Here is a 26660-nt window from a genome sequence, read left to right as displayed (position 1 = left end):
GGCAATTTCGCAAGTTGATCCAACGGATGGAATCGTTCGATGATATCGTTTGTTACGCATTTGTTAAAATTAATTTAACGAATTGAACGTAGATACGTAGATATTTTTAGTGTGCAATTTGTGTAACGTGGTAATTAATGTTTGATTGTAATTTAAAATTATTTGACGTTATCGCGATAATGTAACGAACGAATAATTAAACAGCGTTGAACGTTGGCGAAGAGCGAGCATGCGGAATTATTTATATTAGACGTAAAAGAAAACATTTAACACGGTTACGTTTAATTAACATATCGAAACATATTTTATTAACGGTGTAATTATTTATTCGCGCGGTTGAAAATTCTCAACGTTGCGAAATTAATTTTTCGATACGATCGAATTACCGAGTGACACTCGAATCCTCGGGAAAAATTTCGCGGGGATAAAAAAAATTCATAACAAAAAAAAATATATACATATACAACCGATATATTTCCAATGTTCAAAATATTCATTTTATTTTTTTTTTCAAAATTCGAAGCTCTCGATGTTTTTTCCGAAAGAAATAACGAATTCGAAATTTAAAAAAAAAAAAAAAAAAATTTCGCTTCGATACATTTTATTTCGAAAATAATTCTTGACGTGAGTGTCAAAAAAAAAAAAAAAAAAAGAAAGAAAGAAAGAAAGAAAGAAAAATGAAGTAACGAGCCTAATTTTTAATTTTACATCGCTCTGGTAAAAATCTAAAATCTAAAAATGTTCAACTATCGTATATCCCATATAACAATTTTTAAAACTAAAATGAAATATGAAAAACGGACAACAAGAAACAAAACACAGGCCCATTGTTTCTATACAACATCGAATCCAGCAACGTAAACTCTAATAGATCTCTGGTAAAATCCATCGAAAATAAACGCATCCAGAGGACCAATCGCAAATTTCAAAATCAAAAGTATCGATCTTTGACAAGGCGAGAAAAACACCAGCATATTGAAGATACGTTTTCGAAGCCGTAACTAACGTCTCCTTAAAGAATTCAGAAGGAATCTTAATTGGCTGGCTAAATGAAACGAACCACTTAAAAAACTATACGCTGTCTCTGTTAAAATTTTGCAAGCATCTTTTCAATTTTCCATGTTGGATAAAAAGAAATTTGTAGGAGAGAAATTCAATATTGATGATCTTAGAAAAAAAATTATTTATCTCGGATTATTCTATTTTTATCTCGAAACCATGATCTCGAATAATTATTTGCACAGCTGATCAATTGACAGTCGATTCCTTCATTTTTTTTATTTTCATCTCGCAACGAGATGAATGGACGAAACCTTGGAATCGGGTCACAGATCCCGAAGATAGGCAAGCGATTTTATAATTTAAACTGGAAGTAACACTTCGGTGACAGCCGAAATGAGGTTCGAATTGGAACAAAACAAACTTCTATCTTACTTTTGGATCATTCGTGATTTTTACTTATATCTACTTTAATCCCATTCTGCTTCACTCGACTCGACTATTTTTATTCGCTTCGTTCTCAATAAAAAAAAAAAAGAAAAAAGAAAAAATTATTATTTCGTCCGATATTATAATTCAAACGATATTTTCTCCGTTTCCTTTCTCCATTTTCCTTTATCGTTAAACATTAGAGATTAAAAAAAAAAAAAGCTCGTTTCAATTATGAAACGTAATTTCACCTCTATACGATTCCTCTGCTCGCGAGACATCGATAAAAAAAAAAAAAAAAAAAAAAGACAAAACCCTCGATTATTAGCAGCCGATCCGGGGATGGAAAAATGCAAAATGCAAAAAAAGAAAAAGAGAAAAAAGAACGCTTCGTTTCGTCGCTTGCACGACGAGGGAAATATCGTTCTCATTTATTAAAACATTGGAAATACAGTCGTGGCACGAATCGAACCACGTTCACCGACTAAAATAATTTTATTAACAGCGGGTAAGAGGATTCCATTAATTATCATTTTTACACGGGGAAAGGTTGCTGGGAGAGGCGGCGTTAATTAAAATTACCGCGGGGTGCGGGATAATTCGAGAGTATCAATTGTGGAGAACGATCTTGTTCGAAACGATCTTTCACCATTTTAATTATTTCACGTTTACGATACTGTCCCTGCTTGTCGAGAGTTATATCCATATACCTTCTCCCACCCCCTCTCGATAATCCTTATTTTTCCATTCTCTTTTTAACGATGGAGAATTAATTAGATAGAGATCTTTGTGTTAATTTGTCTATCAATCGTTGGAGAGAATTTTTGAAAAGAGTCGTCGATGAAACAAATGGTTATAAAAGTGAAATTTTTCAACGATTTTTTTTTTTTTTTTTTGGTTACGATTTAATTGCTAATTAAAAACTGTGAGAGATACGATTCTGAGGATTTCGTTTCTTTTTTTTTTTTTTTTGGAAATATTATAAAATATTTGAAATATTTTTCTTTTTTCTCTTATAGATGGACAATATTTTTAAATATACTCTTTAATGAAGCATTGATGCAATTCTTTATGCTTTATAAAAAAAAAAAATACAAATCATTTATAACAAAAATTCATTTCGAGATGATGTTTAATTATTATAAAGTTTTCGTCTTGCGCGATATAATACTTTTCTACTACAAACAGTCCAATGTGATTCCATATAAAAGAAGCGAAATTAACCGTGCGAGAAACTTGCCACGAAATAACAACAATTGAATCGCGACGAAAAATAGATTCTTAGGAAAAAATCTAAATCTGATTCTTCTCTTTTTCTCTCTCTCTCTCTCTCTCTCTCTCTCTCTCTCTCTCTCTCTCTTTAAAGCAAGAGAGCAATCTCTGTTGGAACAAACGCGTTGGAGAAAATATATTGAAAATAATCGAGCCGCCTAACTACGTCTGCCATCCAACGATATCGCCCTTCGTCCTTCCTTCGTGTAACGAGCCACGAAGAATATCGCGATATCTCGGGCGCCACGATTCCCCGCGAAACCACGAGCGAGGAGAGCAACTCAAGGAAAGCAAGATCGCGCGGCGTCTTCTCCCGGAATAACAACGAGCTTACGTATTTTTATCGTAACTGTGGTTATGCGGCTCGAGGAATTCGTGATACCGAGAAGATGAGGTTTGGGGGGGAATGGATGGGGAATGGAGGAAAGGTTGTTGTTGTTAGGGGAGGGTGTTAACCATTCAACATTCAGGATACCTTCCTCTCCGTGTTTTAGAAATATTCCCCTTTATCCACGAGTGGCTGAGAATTTTTCTTATCCGCTGGAATATAAGGGTTGTTCCAGGGTGGTTGAAGGAATAGGAATAGGAACAAATTGAGGGCGTTGAATTAATCTCTGGACGAGATTGTCACTCGTGGTGAACAAGTTTTGTACGAGTATTATTCGTCGAAAGGATCCTTTTTCTTTGCCTTTCTGAGAAAAATGCGTGTTTATGTATTTTATGCTTGATATTTATGTCGTGTTTTGCATAATATTTTTGCGAAAGGGAGCAACGGAACGTGAACAATGCGCGTGAAATTTGGAAAATTATTAATCGGCCGGCGGTTTTCGAAAATTCGGGGAAAAAGTTGAATCGAGAATTATTCATGGGGGGATAAATAATGTTCGTGTTGGAGGAGATCTATTATTTCGCTTTGTAACTGCGTAATAACCGGTCTAAAAAATCGGTTTTGTTCAGATTTTTACTTTAAAAATTAATTTCTTTTGTTCGTAACAACGAGACAACGAGTTCGAAATTGATTTATACGATCCAAAGATTGTGATTAAAAAAAGGGTGAGGTCAGTGTTGCGAAGGGATGAATAAACACTCTTTCGTGCATTTCGTGGATTTCGTATTCGAGGAATTTGAAAATGAATAATTGTAAATTATTACCAATTTGACCCCAACTTTGAAATTTCATTCGTTTCAAATTATTTTATTCGCCGAAAATATCGTCACAAACGATCAACGAATGAATGAAAAGTTGTTTTCGCAAGATTTAACGACTTCGAAATCATTGCAATTTCCTCGTGATCTGTTTATAACGAAATCGAATCTTCTTCGAATTATAACACTATAAAGTAAGAAGTTTTCGAAAAATTTGAAACGTTTCGATCACGATTCATTCGATCGATTCATCGAAGTCAATTTTTTTCCGTTTTAACTCGACTTACAAAATCTTGATTCTCCGATCCTCGTGCAACATTGACACGCGTTAATCAACGAATTAATCCAGATTTCGAAGGCATTCCGTCGAAGATTTAATCCTGTCGCTAAACACGATGTAAATTCGCGTGTCTATTGTGTCATACTATTCCCGATATAACGCATTGTCGTGCAATCGATGCAAACGACATCGATTTACCGAGCACGATAAAATCGATATTGCGATTTCGAGCCGTTCATTCAACAAGATGTTCATTTTCTCTTGATTCGGTTTCTGCAACGCGAACGAATCCACGTTATCAGAATTTTTTTCCTTTTTTTCTTTTTTTTCTTTTTTTCTTCTTTTACGAAATCTACTGTTGAATTATTTAAACGAAACGGAGATAAAAAAAAAAAAAGATATGTTACATATAAATTTACATAGAGATATGACGATATTTCTTTTTTCCTTTTTTCTTTTTTATCTTTTACAATTCTTTTTCACGGAGGATTTCATGTTTTCAAAAAAAATTGTCTTTTATTTTTCGCCCCTTATTGTGTCCGTATCATACGGGGTTTCAAGGAAATTTGCATAACTTTGCATACCCGCAATATTTCTCCAACCTCCGTGTCGTCCTCTTTCTCTCTTATCAATTTTAGAATTTTCCGTTTAGACGACAAAATTAAATCTTTAATTTTTCTAATATTCTATTCTATATATGGCAATTGACAACACTTGTCCAATACTTTCCACGAGTAATATAAAAAAATAATATAAGAAATCCTTTCTCAACGAGTATTATTATAAATTCGATTGAAAATTCGAATTCTCTATTCGTAATTCATCGATCAAACGCGATTTAACGCGAATCAACGCGAACGATTCGAGAAACGCAAGAAACTCAGAGGCGTTTTAAAACTTTTGCCTGAAAAAAAAAAAAGAAAAAAGAAAAAAAGAAAACGCGAAGGAAGAAAATTCATTTTGTGGGAAAAGTAACTTGGAACACCACCACTCGAACTTCCCTCGAACGCCTCGGATACGAATTCCGTTGCTCCTTTTTCTTTTCGATATATTTTTTCCGAAACACGTGCTTCGATCAAAGCCAAACTTTATTAAACACATCGAGCGACACTTCGCCGAGAGAATTTTTAATTACCCTCACCCTTCACCCTTTCCTTCTCCACTCGAGATTTAACGATTAACAGACTTGGCTTCGCGGAAAATTTGCGACGATCAACGCGCTGCCATCGAGAAACGAACGATTCGATTCGCGAGTGAAGTAGAGGGACGTGAGAGTTTAGCATGGAGAATGCGTCATTTCAAATCGATGGATTTAAATGGCGCTAAATATTGTGGAGTATCGGTGAAAATTTTAAAACGTTGGAATAAGCGGGATAAGGTCTGGAATAATTGGACAAATAAAGCAGCAGTTAATGCGTGTGTAGTGGAAAAAAAAGAAAAGTGGAATGTTCAAACGGAATACGACGGGGAGTCCTGTTAACAAATAGAATAAGAGAATTATGTTTAAACAAGATGAATAAGACAGTCGTGGTGAGACAGGCGGAATAAAAGGGTGGTTACGTAAGTGGCGCATATCAATAATTTACCGAGCAAATGGAACAACGAGAGAGTTGTAATAAAATAAGGAGTATAAATCAATCGTAGTTGCGCGAGTAGTGCAAATCAATAATTACGAAACGAGTAGCAAGATTGTAACAAAGAGAGTTCGTTCCAGAATTATTATATAGATGGGATAAAAAGAGAGATGGAAAGATTCCATATATATATATATGTATATACGATTCGTACATCGATCTGGAGAGGTGGAAAATCTTGCTGACGTTGCTTCTAAACGTATGATATAAAGCTCACCTCGTGTGTCAGTTCAGGATCGTGGAAACTTTTGCAAGATGGCCAGAGGTTGTTAAATCGAAAGACCTACGTCAGCTTTGTCCTGTCGTGGCAGATGTGCTACTGGTGATCGATCGGAAACGAGTGTCGACGTATCAACTGGAAAACATCGTGTCCAGATTATGTCCTGCGTTTGGCTTCGGATTAAGTCTAGATCACGTAGTTGTACGAACTGTGGCGTGCATGTACCGCGCTGTTTTTCACACACGAATGCGATTACCTCGTCGAGCAAATGGGGGAACAAGATTTTCTATTTCGACTGGAAAGCGTGTCGTTAACGTTTAAATAATATAAAATATGTATCGAGATAGTAGAAACGCTAAGCTCGCGTATATAGATTTGGCTTCGTTCCTAATACGTGCGTCATAAATCGTTTCCTTCGGTCCCATATGTTCCCTTATCTTGACGCAAATGCTAAGATTACGGTGTCTCTTTTGTGAACTGAAATATATCTCGTTTATAATAATGCAAATTTCAATTATTCGAATTCGTACATAATAGTACAGAATGTTATAATATCCTTCTATTTCCATTTGTCTGCCTAATAACTGACTCGTACTATTTGTTTTACTATCTTTATTTTAGCTTGACTCAAGATTACGTGTCTCTTTTTGTGAACTGAAATACATCGTTTATAATAATGCAAATTTCAATTATTGGAATTCGTATAAATGGTATAATATTCTTCTATTCAGAATGTTATAATATTCTTCTATTTCTTCTATTTCCATTTGTCTGCGAAATAACTGACCTGTACTATTTGTTTTATTATCCTTATCTTAGCTTGACGCAAATGCTAAGATTATGGTGTCTTTGTGAACTGAAATATACGTCGTTTAATAATAATGCAAATTATTGGAATTCGTACAAATGGTACTTGTCCCAATACTTGCCTGCCCAATAACTGACTTGTACTATTTGTTTTACTATCCTTATCTTAACTTGGCGCAAATGCTAATATTACAATATTTCTTTCGTGAATTGAAATATACGTCGTTTATAATAATGCAAATTTCAATTATTGGAATTCGTACAAATGGTACTTGTCCTAATATTTGTCTGCTCAATAACTGACTTGTACTATTTGTTTTACTATCCTTATTTTAGCTTGACGCAAATGCTAAGATCACAATATCTCTTTTGTGAATTGAAATATACGTCGTTTATAATAATGCAAATTTCAATTATTCGAATTCGTATAAATGGTACAGAATGTTATAATATTCTTCTATTTTTTCTATTTCCATTTGTCTGCGAAATAACTGACTTGTACTATTTGTTTTATTATCCTTATTTTAACTTGGCGCAAATGCTAAGATTATGGTGTCTTTGTGAACTGAAATACATCGTTTATAATAATGCAAATTTTAATTATTCGAATTCGTATAAATGGTACTTGTCCCAATATTTGTCTGTCCAATAACTGACTTGTACTATTTGTTTTACTATCCTTATCTTAACTTGGCGCAAATGCTAAGATTATGGTGTCTTTGTGAATTGAAATATACGTCGTTTAATAATGCAAATTTCAATTATTGGAATTCGTACAAATGGTACTTGTCCCAATACTTGTCTGCCCAATAACTGACTTGTACTATTTGTTTTACTATCCTTATCTTAGCTTGACGCAAATGCTAAGATTACGGTGTCTTTGTGAACTGAAATATACGTTGTTTAATAATAATGCAAATTATTGGAATTCGTACAAATGGTACTTGTCCCAATACTTGTCTATCCAATAACTGACTTGTATTATTTGTTTTACTACTTTTATCTTAGCTTGACTCAAATGCTAAGATTACGTGTCTCTTTTGTGAACTGAAATACATCGTTTATAATAATGCAAATTTCAATTATTGGAATTCGTACAAATGGTACTTGTCCCAATACTTGCCTGTCCAATAACTGACTTCTACTATTTGTTTCGCTATCTTATTGCACTCTTTTGACCATGATCTCTTATTCAAAGAAACTTTTTACGATCGAAATTGGGAATAAAGTTGCCTTAATTAGAATTCATTCGAATAATAATAACAACTTTATCCGTTAACTATTGATTAATTTTTCGACTCGTTAATGATCAACTCCGTACAATGACACTAATTCTTGTTTTCAACACTTTTGATAAAATTCATTGATCAAAATGTTATAATATCCTTTAGAAACGTATAATCTTCCGATTGAAAAGGAAACGCGAGTTGGAAGGAGAAACGATTAAACAGTATAAACGATAGAAATCAGAATATCGAGGTTAATTTCAATTCTCGGACGAATTAATAGAGCGATGTGCGGGGGTAAGGGAGCGTGTAACGAGAGCTGCACAAAGACCAAGAGATCCTCAGGCTGCCGAGGGCTGGAAAATCCCGTCAATAAATCAGCAACCGGCCGACCGGTTCACTTTGTTTGACCGTTTAGAACTCGAATCTTGTTTGCGAATCAACTGCGAATCCCTGCCCAAGATTGAACCCTGCTTTCCTCCCCCCTCCTTCCCCCATGGTTCATCCACAGTATCGATACCCGATGTTCCACTTGCGGTTAAATTAAGTTCCAATATCGATCGGAACTGCCTCCCTTGGTGGTGAACAGGCTGACCGATTTAATCGTCGATTTCGCGCGAAACAATCATTTGTTTCTTTTCTCTTTCGTGTCCCTCGTTTGTGATGATAAGAAAATGTGACGGAATGTCACGTGCAGATAAGAGTTTATGATAGCTTAAAGTACTTTATGTTCGAGAAAAGGATTTCTAATTTTATCGAAATTTAAGTTTACCTGTTTTTCTTATTTTTATTTTTATTTTTTTTTTTTTTTAGTTTTAAATGAAATAATGTATCATATTTTATAGATTATAGGATTTTATATTGAATACGAAAAATAGTTTAAAAATAGTTTAAAGTATTTTGTTCGAAAGGATTTCCAATCTTATCGAAATTTAAGTTTACTGTTTTTTTTTTACTTTTTAATTTTAAATGAGATAATGTGTTATTTATAGATAGGATTTTATATTTGATACGGACTTTTAGACTAAAGACAGGTTAAAGTACTTTATGTTCGAGAAGAGGATTTCTAATTTTATCGAAATTTAAGTTTACCTGTTTTTTTTATTTTTATTTTTATTTTTTTTTTTTTTTTTTGGTTTTAAATAAAATAATGTATCACTTATAGATAGGATTTTATATTGAATACGAAATTTTAAGAATAGCTTAAAGTATTTTATGTTCGAAAGGATTTCCAATCTTATTGAAATTTAAGTTTACTGTTTTTTTTTACTTTTTAGTTTTAAATGAGATAATGTGTTACTTATAGATAGGATTTTATATTTGATACGGAATTTTAAAGATAGCTTAAAGTATTTTGTGTTTGAAAGGATTTCCAATCTTATCGAAATTTAAATTTATCTATTTTTTTTTTTTTTCGTCTTAAATTAAATAGATAGTGACTGTTCGCACCCACAACAATAGCATCGTAATGGACTGTCAAAATGCATGGATACACGTGTCGAATGCTCTTTCTTCACTGAGGTGTATACGTGTGTGTGAGAAGAAGCTGGTTCTTGTGATTTATATTAACATTATTTCTTAAAGATGAGCATGCGCGTGTTCATAAGAGAGCAGGATCTCTCACGATATTACATCAGGCACGATTACTCGTCAGATTGCGACTCACCCTCTGTTCACCCTCTCTTTACCGAATGAAGCTTCGAGTGCCCTCAGAAAATCCTTTCCTAGTTCGATTGGAAAGATCTCAGTTTCTCTTCCACTGGGGGATGATAATAACCAATAACACGACTGATACGTGACACACCCCAAGTTAGAGGGAAATTCCTCGAATGATGTTGGCTGCCGTTGGACGAGCACGTGTCTGGATGGATATATCACTTTTGGGATCGCTCCAACTAGGCTGAAGCGTGTCAAAAATATCACAATTGCCAGTGTCGACTTCTAAACTCTCAAAGAACGACGATCTTCTTCAGACAACATTCTCATCGTTCGTTTAGACTTAATAAACATCTGAGTAGCGATGACAAATAGAAAAGGATTTTCTATGAGGAATTTTTGTTTCTACAAATCTCGCGAACAAATGACAATTGCCAGTGTCGACTTCTAAACTCTCAAATAACGACGATCTTCTTCAGACAACATTCTCATCGTTCGTTTAGACTTAATAAAGAGCGATGACAAATAGAAAAGGATTTTCTATGAGGAATTTTTGTTTCTACAAATCTCGCGAACAATAAACAATAAAAATACTTTTGAAATAAGAATTTCAAGAGTAGATAGGATTCGATAGGAGATAATAGTCTTCCTGTATTTCGAAGGAAGATTAAGAAGATTTCCAATGGTATTTGAAATTGAAGTTTCTCTATCTCTTCGAATCAAACGCGATAGAATTAATAAGAAAGGCGACTACTTACAGTGGACAGTAATTTAGATTCTTTAAAGCGTTCGTTTGTGTACCGTTTGGAAATTTGCGCGGGTAGCAACGTTGCCTTCTCCCGTAACACTTTGCACTCCTCTTTGTAACGCCGAGTAATTTCGTATTCCGTGACACAATTCAATGTTCACCAGTTTGTAACTTTACTTCGTTCGTTTGTAATGTTGCACGCCGTATAACGTTCCGATGTTTTCTAACGTTATTTAACAGGGGTGTCCTTCCCTCTTGTGAAAATTTCCCTCTTTGAAATTTCCAATCCCCGATGTATACATATACACAGTCAAAAACTGCGGATGGAAAGAGAAAATATTTTCAACATTTTTCATTTTCGATCACTTACCTTACACTACTTGCTTGACTAATGACTCCTTCTGTTCGTTTTATCCTATTTGCTTGAAATTACATTATTTGCTTGAAATAATTCCAAACATTCGATGCACAGTTTTAATAGTGAAAAGAATCTATCGAGTATACATCCTGCAAATATTCTATCGAATTATTCATTTATTATTTTCACTCTCAAAGGGTAAACCTAGATTTATTTATTAACGAAAAATTTCTCGAATCGAATCCTGAAATGCTGAAAATTCCTTCTCGTCTTAATTCAATCTCTCTTCTTTTTCTTAAATTTCAAATTTCGAGATTACTTGATCGTATAATCTTTTTGCATTCGTATACAAAGAAAAGAAGGTGGAACAAAGGAGGAGGGGGAGATACAAAAATTTCCCGTTTCTCATCCTTCATAATTTTGCGTTCGACAGTGGATATTTTTCTACTTTTATTTATATATCTTCTTTTATTTTTATTTTTTCGATATCCAAACGATTTATTCCCTTTGAAATTCCGCTAATCCCCNCTAACCCCCCCCCCCCTCTTCCGGTAAGGAATAAATAGAGGCGAGCGATTAAGCACGTCGCAAAGATAACATCCCGTGTATTAATTCCAGAAACCCTCCATAACGCTTAATCTGATTTATTGATAAAGTTGCGGCTTCGCGTACCCCTGTTGCCCTGCCCTCACATGCGCGCCATCACATCGATCGCCCCCCTCCCCCTTTCCATTCATACACGTTTCGTCCGATTAATTTTACAGAGCATCGAGTGCATTGTAAATTAAATTCCATTCAATTAACCGATATTCCTTCCGGATTTATTATTCGGAAATTTCAAAATTTTCGAAGAACATCGTCTTCGAATTTTTGAATATATATAATATGAATATATTTTTTCTTTTTTTTTTTTTTTTGAATCGTCGTTGAATTGAAATAAAAATCAGTTCGATTAGGTTTTTTTTGGGGTGTTTCGAAAGTATGAAAGGAAAAGAGAAAGAAAGAGAGAGAATCGCAGAAATTAAAAAGGGGGGGAATGTTGATTCGGTCAGAAGAGTGGGAGAATTAAATTTGGAATCGAAATTCGGGTATTTATTTAAAAAGAAATTTTTCAACTCAACGTTTGAAAATTTCATCGTTTGAAAGAATAATTAGAGAGTTTGTTTATAGGATATTCATCTATATAGGTGAGATTAAAGTGATTAAAGTTTAAAAAATTCTCAAAGTACGGTGAAGTTTAAGTGAAAGATATTACTATGCTCGATCGTAAAAAGAAAATGCGTTATCGCCTATAATTCTATGCGCTAACATTTTCGCTGTGTAATGCACCATTTAGAATGCTGATGTTCAAGAAACGTAACATCACTCCAACATCATTTTCTCCGCCGATATTACGCCTGAAAAAGTTATCATAAACTTACCACGTATACACTTTTGATACAGCAGAGGAAAACTAATGGAGCAACAATTTTCAATCGTTAAAATAAATCGACGAAAGTAAGAAAAATTAAATTAAAGATTGTTAAAAAATTATTTGTTCAAAAAGAGTATGTATCTTAAAAAATTCCACGTTCTACAACTTATACACGTTTAGAAAGATTCATAAAGAGGGTGGAACAAAGCACAAAAAATTAGTACACAAAAAGTATCGACGAAGCTCACTCATCGGTTAAATTACAAATCTATATCTCTGTCGCTCTCTGTCATTCTATCTCTATCGCTCCTCCTCGTCCAAATTAGATCCCCGAATAAAAACTTGTCATTATTTCTAAATCTCGCTCGGCATACGCATACGTGTTAAAAAATACAATAAAAATATTTACCAATTAATATTTACAGGATCTTTATTTCGGTAAGTGAACCAATTTATGACAGGTTACAACGTTTTTTTTTTTTTTTTNTTTTTTTTTTTTTTTTTTTCTCGATCATTTAACCTCTCGACTTGATCGTCGATCCGATTAATCGCCTCCTATTGCGTTATCGATCGCGTTCGCGTCTCATATTTTCATCTTTTCTCTGATATTTAAAACGCTCTTCTTTTTTTTACTTACTAGGTTAGGCTAGCCTAGCCTCTCTCACTCCCCTTACCCCCTCTCTCCATAAATTTCTTATCGCTTTCTTTCATTCGTCGTGACTCTTTTTCCCCTCCGTTGTGGTACTTACTCTTCTCCCTCACACACACTTTCTCCTGGTAATTGGTTCGATGAGAATTGAGACGCGATGAAAAATATAACGGTAATTTCTTTCAAAGTAATAAAACATAGGTAGGTGGCAAACGAATTCTACGTTGGGGGCGTATTTCGGGGGATACATTCGCGGGGATCGATCGAGGATGAAACGAGTACGCTTGTGATCGTGTTAAATGGGAAATTTTAAAGATAGATGGAAATTTCGATTTGGAAAAGAAAAATTGGAATAATGGATTTAGAAAAAAATTATTTGTAAAGTGAAAATATTTTCATATGCTTTTTTCTTTCTCTTTTTCGAAACGAAAATTAGATATTATTCCCACAGTCACAAGCGTAAATTAATCTATTCGAAAAAAAAAAAAGAAAAAATCCTCGTTTTCCATAGTGTTACAAATATAACGGTGGAAAAATTTACATTTTTCTCGTTCGAGTACTCGTGAATGCAGCGATGGGTAAAAAAGAAGATGGATTTCTTTCCATCTTTTTCTTTTTATTATAAAAAGGGTGTTAAACGATGATTTTAATAATAACACGATGGATAAAATTTTTTTTAACCACGATTCAATCGGAATTAAAATTATTCCTATTGTCTAGTAATTGTCCGAACGGATATGTAGAGATCCAAAAATTTATTTACAATTTTTATAAAGCGATTAATTCATTTGTTCTCTCTCGTTCTTTTTTTTTTTTTTTTTTTTTTTTAAACGGTTGCATTCATAAGTTCTCGAGATCGAAGGTTAAATAAAATCACGAGATTAAATTGTTACGCAATTTCTTGTATACATTGACTATCGTATAACCTTACATCGCTAAACACGTTAAGAGATAGGGGTTCCGGTTATGTTTATACATTTTTTTTTTTTCTTTTTTTTTTAGTCCCACGTTTAGGCGACGTGCGAGCTCGTCGATAAAACTAATTAATTCGTACGTGAATTAAAAAAAATATATATATATATATGTACATCTTCTAATTATTATTTTTAGAATAATTATATAAAATTTTAAAAATTCTTTTCGAGTTTTATACAACGATGAGATGATCCAATCATTTTATTTTCGATTATTAACTCAAAATGATGCTAAGATAAATAAAAAGAATAATAATAAAAATATCGATTTATATATCCCGTCGATATCCGAAGATTATGTTTATTAAAATTTATACTTACCAATTAATATTTTAAGAAGAGAATAATTTTAATTCGTTATTATTTCCTGATCACAATGTCGGATCAACTTTAATTAAAATCGTAGCATAATTACATTTTCTATCAACACGAACGTGTATGCTTAAATTAAATATTATATTAAATTAATATTGTACAATAATAAATAGATTTTCGACAATTTATCAATTTTTTCAAAAGAAACTCGTAAACAATAAAGTTAGCAGCAACGATCTTTATCGACAGCTCGCCAGAACGTCCAGAATCAAACGACAGAATCTAATAGAGCACCGAGAAACACCCAACCACGTTTTTTCACCTACGAATTTTTAATTATTTATTTACTCTTTTTATTTATTTATTTATTTATCTATTTATCTCTTATCTATACGTATTTACACACCGCATGCACGTCTATATAAGACACACACTCTTACTCGTTTACAAATATCAAAAGGATCTCGCCTGATTTCTCTCTTCTTATCCCTCCTTCCATTATTACTCCTCGCCCAATTCCCAACCCCCAATTCGTGGCTCGCCTTCGGGGCTCGAATTGTTCCTGCTCGATCGACGCGAACGGTTCGAAAGGCGAGCCAAGAGGGCTCGAACAAAATAGAGTAAATTTCCGGACGGGACGGCAGAGAGAGTTGTCGAATGAATGAATTCGTGGAGCAAAGGGGAAACTGTTCCTCGATCGTTCACTCTTAATGAAAACGAAGAATTAGAGACATAATCTTTCTCGATAGAATGCCATTATAATGAAATTCAATCCTGATTTTTAACAAAATCGTTGCGATGGAGGGGTGGAGTTTTTTCTCTGAAGAGAAATAATTGCAGCGTTTCTTTCAATTCGTATTTTATGTTTTATTTCGTTCAATTCTTTTCTTTTTCTTTTTTTCTTTTTTCTCTCGTATTAAAATATAAAATCAGAATAAATTTGACGAATAGAAGTTATGAATATCATGTTTCATCGCGTGAGTAAGATAATCAGTTCCAATTATTGCGCTCGAGGGGTGGAGTTTTCGTCTAAAGAGAAATAATTGTAGCGTTTTTTTAATTCGTATATTATATTTTATTCCGTGCAATCCTCGATCGTCTTTCTTTTTGATCGAATATATCAGTTTTATTGTCGAAGGGATTCAGATTCTCTCTATTTTTTTTTAATCTAATTTAAAAATTAAAAATATCGCGAAGACGATAATCTCTGAACGAAGGTAAAACGAAGATAAAATATATTAAAAGCGGAGCAATTCTGAAAAGTCAAACTCTTCTCGAGGAACAAGCTGATCCAGCTCAATTTACTTTCTCGTCTGCTTCACGATTGTGCCGCGCTTTATCTCCCCCCCTCTCTCTCTCGTTTCTCACTTTCTCCCTCGAAACAAACGAAATATCCTTCTAATGGTATTTACTCCGCGATTAAAAAGGGATGCAGCAACCAAAAGTGATTGCAACGCGGGGAGAAAACTTGCTAAGAGCGAACTTTCTAAGTTTAAAAAATTTTATTCGTTCGCACGAATTTTTACTTTCGTTCGTCGAAGAATTTTTAATATCGATCAATGGAAAAGTTCAGAAGCCGATCTTTCGATCCGCCAAAAAAAAAAAAAAAAAAAAACGAATCGCCCGTTTTAAATTTATCGACCGACGAAAGTTTAAACGATTTTAGATCGATTTTTATACCGATTCTCCCGAGGTCGATTTTCAATCAACGAACCTTTTCTTTAACTTAATCATCGACGCCTAAACGAATCAAAAAGAGCGTAATGAGTGTAAAACGATTCGCGTAAAATTCACCCCTCATCGTTCATCATTGAACGAAACTAACTCGTCCCTTTCGTCGAGGAAAAAAATCACAATTTCCACGTTGTTCCACACACCTACGAAGTCGAAGGCCTCGAACGTTTCGGCCTCCAAAACCCTGAAATTATTTCAGTTCAGATACCTCGATCGTATCGACGATATTACGTTATGCCGAAAAGAGGGGGTAGGGGGTAGGGGGAAAGGGTGAAGGATGAACCGACGCGAGGGGAAAGGGGGGAGGGGTGGAGGTGGAGGATCGTTCACTACCCGTGGTGATAGTAGATCTTGCCCTCGCAGTTGCACGTGGCGCCGCAGAACTTCCGCCGTTCGCGGCCCTCGTTCGTGTTCGTCTCGCAGACCCAGGAGCGGAACATCCTAGCCAGCTCGACGCAGTTCGACCAGAGATCGACGTGGTGGCACGCGTTCGTGCAAAGCTTGTTCCTCGAACAGTGCTCGTTGCACATGGTGCACGGTTTACCGGCAACGTATGGGTGGCCCAGCCGACCTTTGTAATTCCCGCTGTAACCGAGAATTTTTCGTTGATTAGTGATTCAGGTGTAATAGGAATGTTGTGATAAGAATTTTTGGATAATCATTGGGGCTGGTGGAGAAGATTCTCTCAAGTTTGGAATATTTGAAGATATGTCGAATGGTATTGTTTTCCAATATAAAAAAAAAAATCTTAATTTTTGCGTAAATGGTGATCTGGCGGAGAAAATTTTTGGCTTCAAGTTTGGAATATTGGAAGATATATCGAATGATAGTATTATTTTCCATTGTAAAAAAAAAATCTAAATTTTTGCGTAATTAGATGGTGATATGATATAGATATATAGAGAAGATTCTTGTTCTCAAGTTTGAAATATTGGAAGATATATCGAATGATAGTATTATTTTCCATTGTAAAAAAAAAAATCTTAATTTTTGCGTAATTAGATGGTGATCTGGCAGAGAAAATTCTTGGTTTCAAGTTTGGAATATTGGAAGATATATCGAATGACGGTATTGTTTTTCATCGTAAGAAAAATCTTAATTTTTGCGTAATTGGATGATGATTTGATGGAGAAGATTCTTGAATTCAAATTTGAAATATTGGAAAATATATCGAATGATAGTATTATTTTCCATTATAAAAAAAAAATCTTAATTTTTGCGTAATTGGATGGTAATTTGATGGAGAAGATTCTTGATTTCAAGTTTGGAATATTGGAAGATATATCGAATGATAGTATTATTTTCCATTGTAAAAAACAATCTAAATTTTTGCGTAATTAGATGGTGATCTGGCAGAGAAAATTCTTGGCTTCAAGTTTGGAATATTGAAAGATATATCGAATGACAGTATTGTTTTCCATCGTAAAAAAAAATCTTAATTTTTGCATAAATGGTGATCTGGTGGAGAAGATTCTTGGATCGAGATGTGATTAGTGTTGTAATAGAGGATTTTTGGTTAATTAGAGAGTTTGGTAGAGGAGATTGAGTTATAATACGTCGTTGTGATAGAGAATTTTTGGTTAATTAGAGACTGGTCTAGTGGAGAAGATTCTTGGATTTCAAGCTTGGAATATTGGAAAATATATCGAATAGCCGTGTTTTGTAATTGAATAGTGATCAGGTGAAGGTAGTATTGTTTTCTAATCTAAATTTCTAATCTAAAAAATTTTAATTGTTCCTGTAAACAAAGAATTTAATCAAACGATAATCTTAAATTTAAAACTAGATACAGACGAATACATTAAAACGTTGGAAGCCCTATTCTATTTTCTCATCTGTGTCTCAAGTTTTGTGACGACTTTTTTATTAAATTTTTCCTCTTCATAATAATCATCCTTCGAACAATTGCCATTTACAAACTAATCATAATTATCAAAAGAAAAAAAAAATGCTTGCTTAATTTTGCAAAACTCTACTCGTACCAAAAAAAAAAAAAAAAAAAAAAAAAAGAAAAGAACAATTCTCTAACTCGCAATCGAAGCAACTTCCCTTCGTTTCGAAGGACAGGACAAAAGATTCTCCAGATTCTCGTTCATTTCTCCCCATCAATTTCGCCCCATCCTCCCCCTCCCCGTGGCAAATGCTCCCCTAATAACTCCGCGTTTACCCGCTTCGAATCATTCTCCATCCCCCTCCATCCCCCTCCTCCAAGCAATCTTTGCCTCGACTTTACTTTCAGACAATTAAGCCGTGACGTTTCAAGACGTTTCACGATTGCAGCTCGAGAACGAAGCGACTTTCCTCCTCCTCCTCCTCCTCCTCCTCCTCCTCCTCCTCTTCTTCTTCTTCGTCTCGAGCCGATCTTCTTCGGTTCGAGTTTCGCGTTCCGAAAAACGACAAACAGGTTGGGAACGAGGGTTGGGGCCAATCCTCTCCGATTAATTTACATTTAAAGTATTTTTCGTGGCGAGCCGCCGCTTTGAATTCAAATGACCCGCCGTGAAATTAATTACGAGGCCGCGTAACGCCGGATGAGGGGGGGAAAAATATTACCACGTCCCTTGACAGTTTTTATTTATCGTCGAAATGGAACGGTGCACGCGGCGCCAAACGGTGGCCAGGAAAATTAGGAGAATTCAAGAATTATAATTATTATTATTATTATTATTATTATTATTATTATTATTCTTTTGAAAGAAGAAAGTCGAGTTTTGCGGTGAATCGAAAATTAGGAGAATTCAAGAATTATAATAATTATTATTATTATTATTATTATTATTATTATTATTCTTTTGAAAGAAGAAAGTCGAGTTTTGCGGTGAATCGAAATTTAAAACGCGAGCAAGTGGAAATAGCTTACCGGTCGGGTAAATTATCCCGACAGGTGAAGTGAAAATAAATAGTCGGCCGGTCGGATAAGTAGAGTGAAATGATCGTGGTTACAACAAGTAGTACGGGTCGGCCATTTGTTCGGATAAATGGAATTATAGTTGAATACGGTGTAGAGCAAGAGGAGGAGGGGGTTTATGTTTGACAAAATTAATATAGGAAATTTCTAATAAAATTGAACATTGAACGAAACTTGATATTGGAAAAATGAAGTTTCTGTAAGTTTTAACTATCGATGAAGGTAAGAAGAAAGTTCGTATCATCGATGATAGGAACATTGTCTCGATGGCGAATAGAGAAGTTTGGAACTTGGAATATTTTTTCGCTTCCTTAAGATGGTGATTTTAACGGAATAGTTTTTTTCTCTTTCCAAGGGAACTCGTTAACTCGAACTATTCCTCTGTATAAAATAATTTTGAATTTCTTTTTTTTTTTTCTCGTTGCAAAAACAATACAATAAAATTGGAATTGATCTTCTTGCAACCGGTAAACACTTGGTCCAATCGGATCAATCGGGAGGGAAAAAACCGAAGTCAAATTGCACGCGGGAATTTCGGGCATTTGCGAAAAATTGCTAAAGCTGCTGTGCCGCTTTGATAATATCGCCATATATTTTATTTAAAACGCGATAAAGCTTTGCTGTTCGTCCCAGTTTTATGTCGAAAATTTGACGTTGCGGGATGTGTCAAATATTTTACTACAATTTAAAATTTTTATCCTGAAGAAAGAAACGATGCACCCTTTAAAAATTCCCCCCTTCCCAGTTTAATTTTAATATTTTTTTGTGCAATAAAAAAGAGAGAGAGAAGGAAGAAGTGAAAATGAAAATCACGTAAAGAGCGTGATTTTCTCGCGAATAAAAAAAAAAAACGAAAGGTTTGCAAAGGGTGGCCAAAAAGTGGATGCACGCAAGGAGAGATCGTAGTAGAAGTGGGTCAAACGTCAGACGATGTCTTCCCTCGAGAAGACGTGCCACTCTTCTCGGCAAAAAGCAACACTGGATACGCCATCTATTAGGAACACTTTGCAATTCACTCCCTCCCACCCCTTTCTCCTTTTTTTCTCCACGCGATTCAACAACGCAATTCAATCGTGCACATTAAAATTCCTCTCTCGCGTGTCACTTCGAGGCGTCGATGATGGGCAAGCGCTGCGAAGAAAGGGACGCACAAGAAGAATCACAGGAAGAAAAGTAGAGAATAAATCTATGTAAAAATCTCAAAGATATTCGAGTAAGAGAAGGCGCGTAAAGAAAGACAAAGAAAAAAGAAGAAGGGGAAAGACGAAATACGAAGCAGGAGAATAAATTTGCGACAAAGTGATGGCGATGGAAGAGAAGCGTAGCGTATTTCTTTCCGACTTGGGATCATCGATCGAATTAACGACGAGAATGAGAGCTGCTGCGATGCATTTAAGCCGAGTTACACCGTAATCGGATAGAAACGAGGCAGAGATTACGACGAATGAATAGCCGTGGAGCGTCCTTTCGGAATTGGGGACCGTTCGTCACAGTTACTCGTCGATGGAACACGAAGGGCGGCGCGAAACGAATGGACGGATGGACCGCGAGCGATGCATCAACGTGAATTTTCCTCGAATAGCTCGTTTACGTTTTATGAGATCGCGGAGAGAAACGTGTTTCACGATGAATTTTCCTTTCAAAGAAATTCTTTCCACCGGGTAATTATAAATAACCAAAACCTAATAAATTAAAACTAAAAAATAAATTTTACAATATTTAATTATAAATAATCAAAACATTAACAAATCAAAACTAAAAAATAAATTTTACAATATTTAATTATAAATAACCAAAACCTAATAAATTAAAACTAAAAAATAAATTTTACAATATTTAATTATTACCAAAACCTAATAAATTAAAATTTAATTTAATATTAAATTATATAAATCAAAATTAAAAATAAAATTTAAAAATTTAATATTTAAAATTTATTTTTATGAAATATTTAAAATGAAGCTTCTAACTTTATATAAGACTTAAAAAATCTATATTTCTTATTATATTTAATTCATTTATATAGTTTAATATAAAACATTATATTTTTAAGCGAGATTATATTTTATATAATACGATTTCTTTTTCCTCTTCTTCTTCTTCTTCTTCTTCTTTTTCTTCTTCTTCGTCCACGTATAGTTTCGTTCCGCTTCCGTCCTTCTCTCGTCTTCGCTATTCGATTCTCGCTCTTTCTTACTCATCCTCGGTTTATTTTTTGCGAGGAGGGGATTTAAACGATGGACAAGGAGACAATAACAGGGATATAAAAGGGAAGATAAAGATAGGAAGAGTTATTATACGGATCGGAAAAATTGGTTAGACAAATTTGGGAAAATAAGAAACAGTCGATAATTAGTACAACTAAATCGAATTTCCTTCTGTATCGACTGTTCCATTTTTCCCTTAATTCCATTGCTATTTTTGCATTCCAAATCTTTTTTCGCTCCGAACCAATAACTTCACGCGATTTCCCGTATCAGTTTGCTGAATTTCTTAGCCAACTTAAAACGATTTCACGAATTAACGTATAAAACTTTTATATTCTAATATTATACGTATCTTTAAAGAAAAAAAATTTGTTTTGTGTGATATTTTGCATCCTCGGTTTATCAGGCGTGCAAATATCGCAAACCTCGCAATAACGTGCTCCCACCGTCTATCATTCTTATTTTTCATTCCTTCTATATTCTTCTTATACTACATCTCTATACTTCTCTCTATCGTCAATTTCTTAACGAATAGAAATAATTTCGAATATTAAATAACGAGAAATCGAACTCATCTTCGCTCCAACTAATTTCATTACCGTATTAATTATCAAAATAATATTAAATTTTCAATTTTATTATATCCATTATATTTATTAATATTTATTAGAATATTAATTGAATTGAATCGAACTCCATTTGATTTAATTGAAGGAGAGTTAGTTTCTGGATTTAATGTTGAATATCATAGGGGTATATTTGTTTTAATTCTTTTGTCTGAATATATAAATATTATATTTATAAGGAATAATTTTAACAGTTATATTTTATGGATTTGAATATTAATCTGTAATATTTATTTTGACTTATATTTTTCATATTTGTTTAATTATATGGGTTCGAGGAATTTTACCTCGAGTTCGATTTGATAAATTATTATATATATATATATGTTGAACAGAGATATTAATATTAATTATAATATATTTAATATATTTATATTTAATAAAAGAATAATTAATATTAAATTAATAAGTTCCATGCTTACAAATCTTTGAAAATAATATTTCTAATTCTATTTCAACGCCGAAAACGTAGTTCGATCCCCGATATCACGATCCAATTTGAGTTAAAAAAAATCTCTAACCATTCGACAGAATATTATTCCACGCTCTACAAGATTAAATACGTAAAGAGCATAAATAATGTGATATTCTCCGATATTTTTAAGAAAGTCGAGCGTAAATAAATATCGCCGCATCGATCCAAGATGATCGAAGAAGAAACACTCGAGTTATCGAACCGAGCTGCGACAGGTCCACCACCATTCGAGCGCAAATGGTTAACTTTCCTGTACGACCGTGCACAACCGTGTATAATAATTCGCGGAGGCAGAGCAAAGTGGGGAAAGTGGGGAAGAAAAGAAAGGGGTGGGTGGAATTTAAAATTACGCGCGTCGAGGGTCGTCGTAAATTCGTTTCCCCGGCCGCAATTTTCCGGATTATGCCCGCGGCCTTCCGGCAAACTTTTCGATTACAATGAGCCTCCCCTCCCTCTCTGTAAATTGCCAGCTGCGTCCACCTACCTACGCGATAATTTCCAACTAGCTATCGCCAAGTGTGATTACACTTTCCGCGCGCAGCATGGACTGGAAATCCCATCGATACTCCATTTCATTGTCCTCTCGCTCGGACTCGCTTGTGCTCGGTGGATCGATTGGAAAATTTAATTTCAGAGCGGGGAAGAATCTCGTATTGTACGAGATTTTAATTTTGACGCGCGAGATTCGAGCAATCTAATAGTTGGAAAAGAAAATTTTTACGGTTTTCACTTTGTTTCGTCTTCGAGAGAATCGAAATGAACGAATACGAGGAGGAAATTTGTTTAAATTATTATTACAGCAACGGAAAGAAGAGACTCTTGTAAAAAATTAGAGGAGAATTTCGGTGTAAAATTGGATAGTGGTTGGTAATTTTGAGAAATGGGGTTCGTTGCTGTTTTCCACTCGAAAGGAGGGGAAGATAGGGGGGAGTTTATGGAGATATTTTTGAAACGAGCTCGACGAAAAAGCTCTGGTCGCTTGAACGGGAACGAAAGGAAAGGAATCTGGACGCGGCTTTTCGAAACGAGGGAGACGAGGGGGGATCGTGAGTGAAAAGACAGGATTACGAGGAGGAGGGGAGGAGGAGGAATTCAACTTTGCCGCTTCAACTTTGTCACGACACTTTGTCGCTCTGTCCGCGTTTGTATCCCTTTCATTGTTCGCTTTATGCGTATCTTCCTTCTTGTTCCTTAACGAGTGGCTCTCCTAATCGCTTAGGCGATAGGCAGAAACGAGGTCGAATAATATTACACTTCCAAAATTCGATCAAAAGTTCTTTTTTTTTTTTAAATATAACACGAGAAAAAGTCAAAACTAATTTACTTATTGACTATCACTATTGCAAGATAATGAAAATAAAATTTGTCCATGAAAAATTATATCTGTTTTAATGTCTTTGCCAAAATTTATGCTTGCCAGTTTTGGAAAGGATAAGGAATTAAGGATGGAAAGAGGAAGGTAGATTATATAATCTCGAGAATAAAAAAAAGAAGATACACTCACCTCGGGGCATAGTTGCAGACGTACATAAAGAAATCCTTTCCAAGTGGTCCTCTGCCACCGGTACAGTGGCTCACGCCGCAGCCCACCAGATGCGTGGTCGCCCATGCGATTTGGGTGTAATGCCCGATTTCGTGTAGATCGTTCGCCTCGTCGTCCCCGTATTTGTAATCTTTGTACTCCATGTACCACATTCTGATCGGGAAATTCCTGGAAAAAGAGGAAATAATACCTCGAAATAACCGATCAGTTAAAAAAGAGTCGATGATGCCTCAAACTGATGTTACACTCGAACGATCATCTACTGTCGTAGCTGTGTTTAATCGTTTATGTCATCAGCTTCGAATGAACGAATGAGCGATTTAATTATAATTTAATTGTAACTATATTTTGATGCAAATTATCGTATAGTTGTTGAATTCTATCTATATTCTATGTTCTATATTTTAACTGATTTGGAAGAGACTTGGTCTTGGTTTTTCCTCCAATCCTTACTTTTTATGAAAATGCGAGCTGAGAGGGGGTTGAAGGAACCAATAGTCACATTGGAAAGCGGTTTCGAAGAATGGGCCTTCGCACAAATTATTTTCTCCGATTTTATAGAGATTTAATTTTCAGATTACTTCATAACGATTTAAATCAAAATAGATGTTTTGAGATGTCATATATAGATATTATAACATTGAAATTTAAATGCTTCTTAATAAATTTATAAATACAGAATATTTCTCAACTATTGAAACGTGAGCAATTAGTTTCAATATATATACGCGTATTTTGTTCAATCATTGTGAACAAGTTTAAAAAGAGGATTTAAAATTTTAACATATAAGACTTTTAACGTATTATAATTGAAGTATTATAATTTTTTATAAATTTGAAAATGAATTTTCTCCACTAGATATACATTATTCGAACCACTGTGGTGTTTAAATTGCAAAGGATCTAACATTAGGAAGATACTCGAGTTGTTGAAAATAAAAACCGTGTCTTGCGTCTGAGCCACGCTTTTCAAGCCTTGTACATCTGTCCTTAACACGATCGAACGTGTAAACGTGAACAATGAATTCTTTCATCGTAAATCGACAATAATCGAGAGAATTATTTGCGTTGGAATTCTCTTCTCCTTAGAGAGAGAGAGAGAGAGAGAGAGAGAGAGAGAGAGAGAGAGAGAGAGGAGCGAGAAGAAGAAAATCAAGTCAATTAAAAATATGTGTATAGATAGAGACAAGCAAGTCTTGATTGGAATTCGAAAAGAAAATGCAGAAGTGGCGTTCGATTCGGTTCGGTTCGATTCGATTCGATTTGGTTCGGTTCGGTTTGGTTCGGTTCGATTCGGTTCGGTTCGGTTCAGTTCGATTCGGTTCGATTCGATTTGGTTCGGTTCGGTTCGGTTCGGTTCGCTTCGATTCGGTTTGATTCAGTTCGATTTGGTTCGGTTCGGTTCGGTTCGGTTCGGTTCGCTTCGATTCGGTTTGATTCAGTTCGATTCGGTTCGGTTCGGTTCGGTTCGATTCGGTTTGATTCAGTTCGATTCGGTTTGGTTCGGTTCGGTTCGGTTCGATTCGGTTCGATTGGATGTCGAACATCAACAGGTGGCTCTCTAAGGAGAGCGACGAATGCGAGAACGAGTTATCATTAGGCGGAAAAATAGAACAATGTCGGATCGAGCTCGAACTTTTCTGAACAATAACACTACTTTTCCACTATTGCCAGTGTTCCGTGTATTTATATAAATTTATTCGTATCGGGGACGATGAATAATGTATCGTATCAGGAATCTCTCTCCTGAAGAAATAGTTTTTCAAAAGTTGAAAATTTAAAAAATTTTGTTTCGTCGTTCTAGAAAGAATTTTCGCTGAGCTTTTCTTTTTTTGTATTTTTAACCGTTTGAAATTCGAAGCGTTCAAAATGATCGTAGGTAGATTGCGATATTTTAAATATTGTTTAATTTGTATCGTCCTGGTTAATGATAGTAAATATTGAAATTCACGAAATGATGATTTCGTTAATATATAATATATAGAGAATGAGAAAGATAAAGAGTTAAATTTGATCGAATATGGAAATTTAATTAAAATGCAGATAATTAATTAAGCGATTAAAATGCACGAAATATAATTAATGGATACACGAGGAGATCCTTGACGCAAACAGCGTGACGAATTATAAATCTGACTCGATTTATCCTATGATTGCTTTTTTTTTTTTTTGATCATTGAAACGTTGTCATGTTTTGTTACATTCGAAATGATATTTATGTTTTCGATCGTAAATATAATTTTCATAATTTAGAACGAAATATTTGACGTAAAAAATATATAACGAAAGGACAGACAGAATAATAATAATAATAATAATAATAATAATAATAATAATAAAAGTAATCATTGTACAATAAATAGATACTTTAAAGTTTGATAAATAATGACTCGTTCTTATATAATTATCTTTTTAAAAAAAATTTTTAGTGCGGGTATTTGAATATTTCGAAATCTAATTAAATTTCATAAATTCATTGGAATTAATGGAATTTTCAGTAATGAAATTACGGGGCTAAATCCATTGAAAACAATAATAAACAATTATGAATTAATTGAAATGATATCGACGTGGTAATTTGGTATGGAAATAAGGAAGTCCATTTCTCATAGTTGCTCGAAATTCCATGCTCTATGCATCAGAATTACGCGGTTACTCGAACACATCATAGAGACAATCATCCCCCAGCAGCGCGAATAATCCTTCCTTTCGCCTCACGAATAATTTTGCGCTCTCGCGCAACTCGAGAAAGAAGATTTCTTCGATGTGAATTTGAATAATAAAAAATTTCGAGAATCGTAGTCGCGTATATTGTATTAAAATACATTCTCGACACGGAATATTTCTTTTTTTTTTTTTTATATATATTTCGAGCTTCGCTTAATTTTAAAAGGTTTAAGAAAGCTTGAAGAAGATCGAAAGAAAAAATTGACGTTTATTATATCTGTGAATTTGTAAAATATAATTTTTTCATTTTTTCTAAAATTTGTTAAAATAGTACGACGTACTAGGTAATTTTGTTCGAAATTATAAAGAAAAT

At 34.3% G+C, this 26660-nt stretch overlaps 1 protein-coding gene across 5 annotated transcripts in view; it reads right to left on the bottom strand.

The window, feature by feature from the left end:
* Positions 1 to 12682: 12682 nt before the first annotated feature.
* Positions 12683 to 26660, bottom strand: part of LOC122712429 (cysteine-rich venom protein-like) — a 116032-nt gene continuing 102054 nt past the window's right edge. For all 5 annotated transcript variants that reach the window (XM_043932118.1, XM_043932119.1, XM_043932117.1 and 2 more), the window contains 2 exons: positions 23582 to 23788; positions 12683 to 16446 (listed from right to left, as the gene is read on the bottom strand). In XM_043932118.1, the coding sequence (XP_043788053.1) occupies positions 16191 to 16446; positions 23582 to 23788 (463 nt within the window). In that variant the 3' untranslated portion in view covers positions 12683 to 16190. The remainder of the gene's footprint in view (positions 16447 to 23581; positions 23789 to 26660) is intronic.

The sequence above is a fragment of the Apis laboriosa genome, unplaced genomic scaffold (genome assembly GCF_014066325.1).
Source record: "Apis laboriosa isolate Shangri-la unplaced genomic scaffold, ASM1406632v1 scaffold1_cov151, whole genome shotgun sequence".
NCBI classification, from domain to species: domain Eukaryota; kingdom Metazoa; phylum Arthropoda; class Insecta; order Hymenoptera; family Apidae; genus Apis; species Apis laboriosa.
The sequence above is the reverse complement of the archived record's forward strand: the minus strand, read 5'-3'. Positions and strand labels throughout refer to the sequence as shown.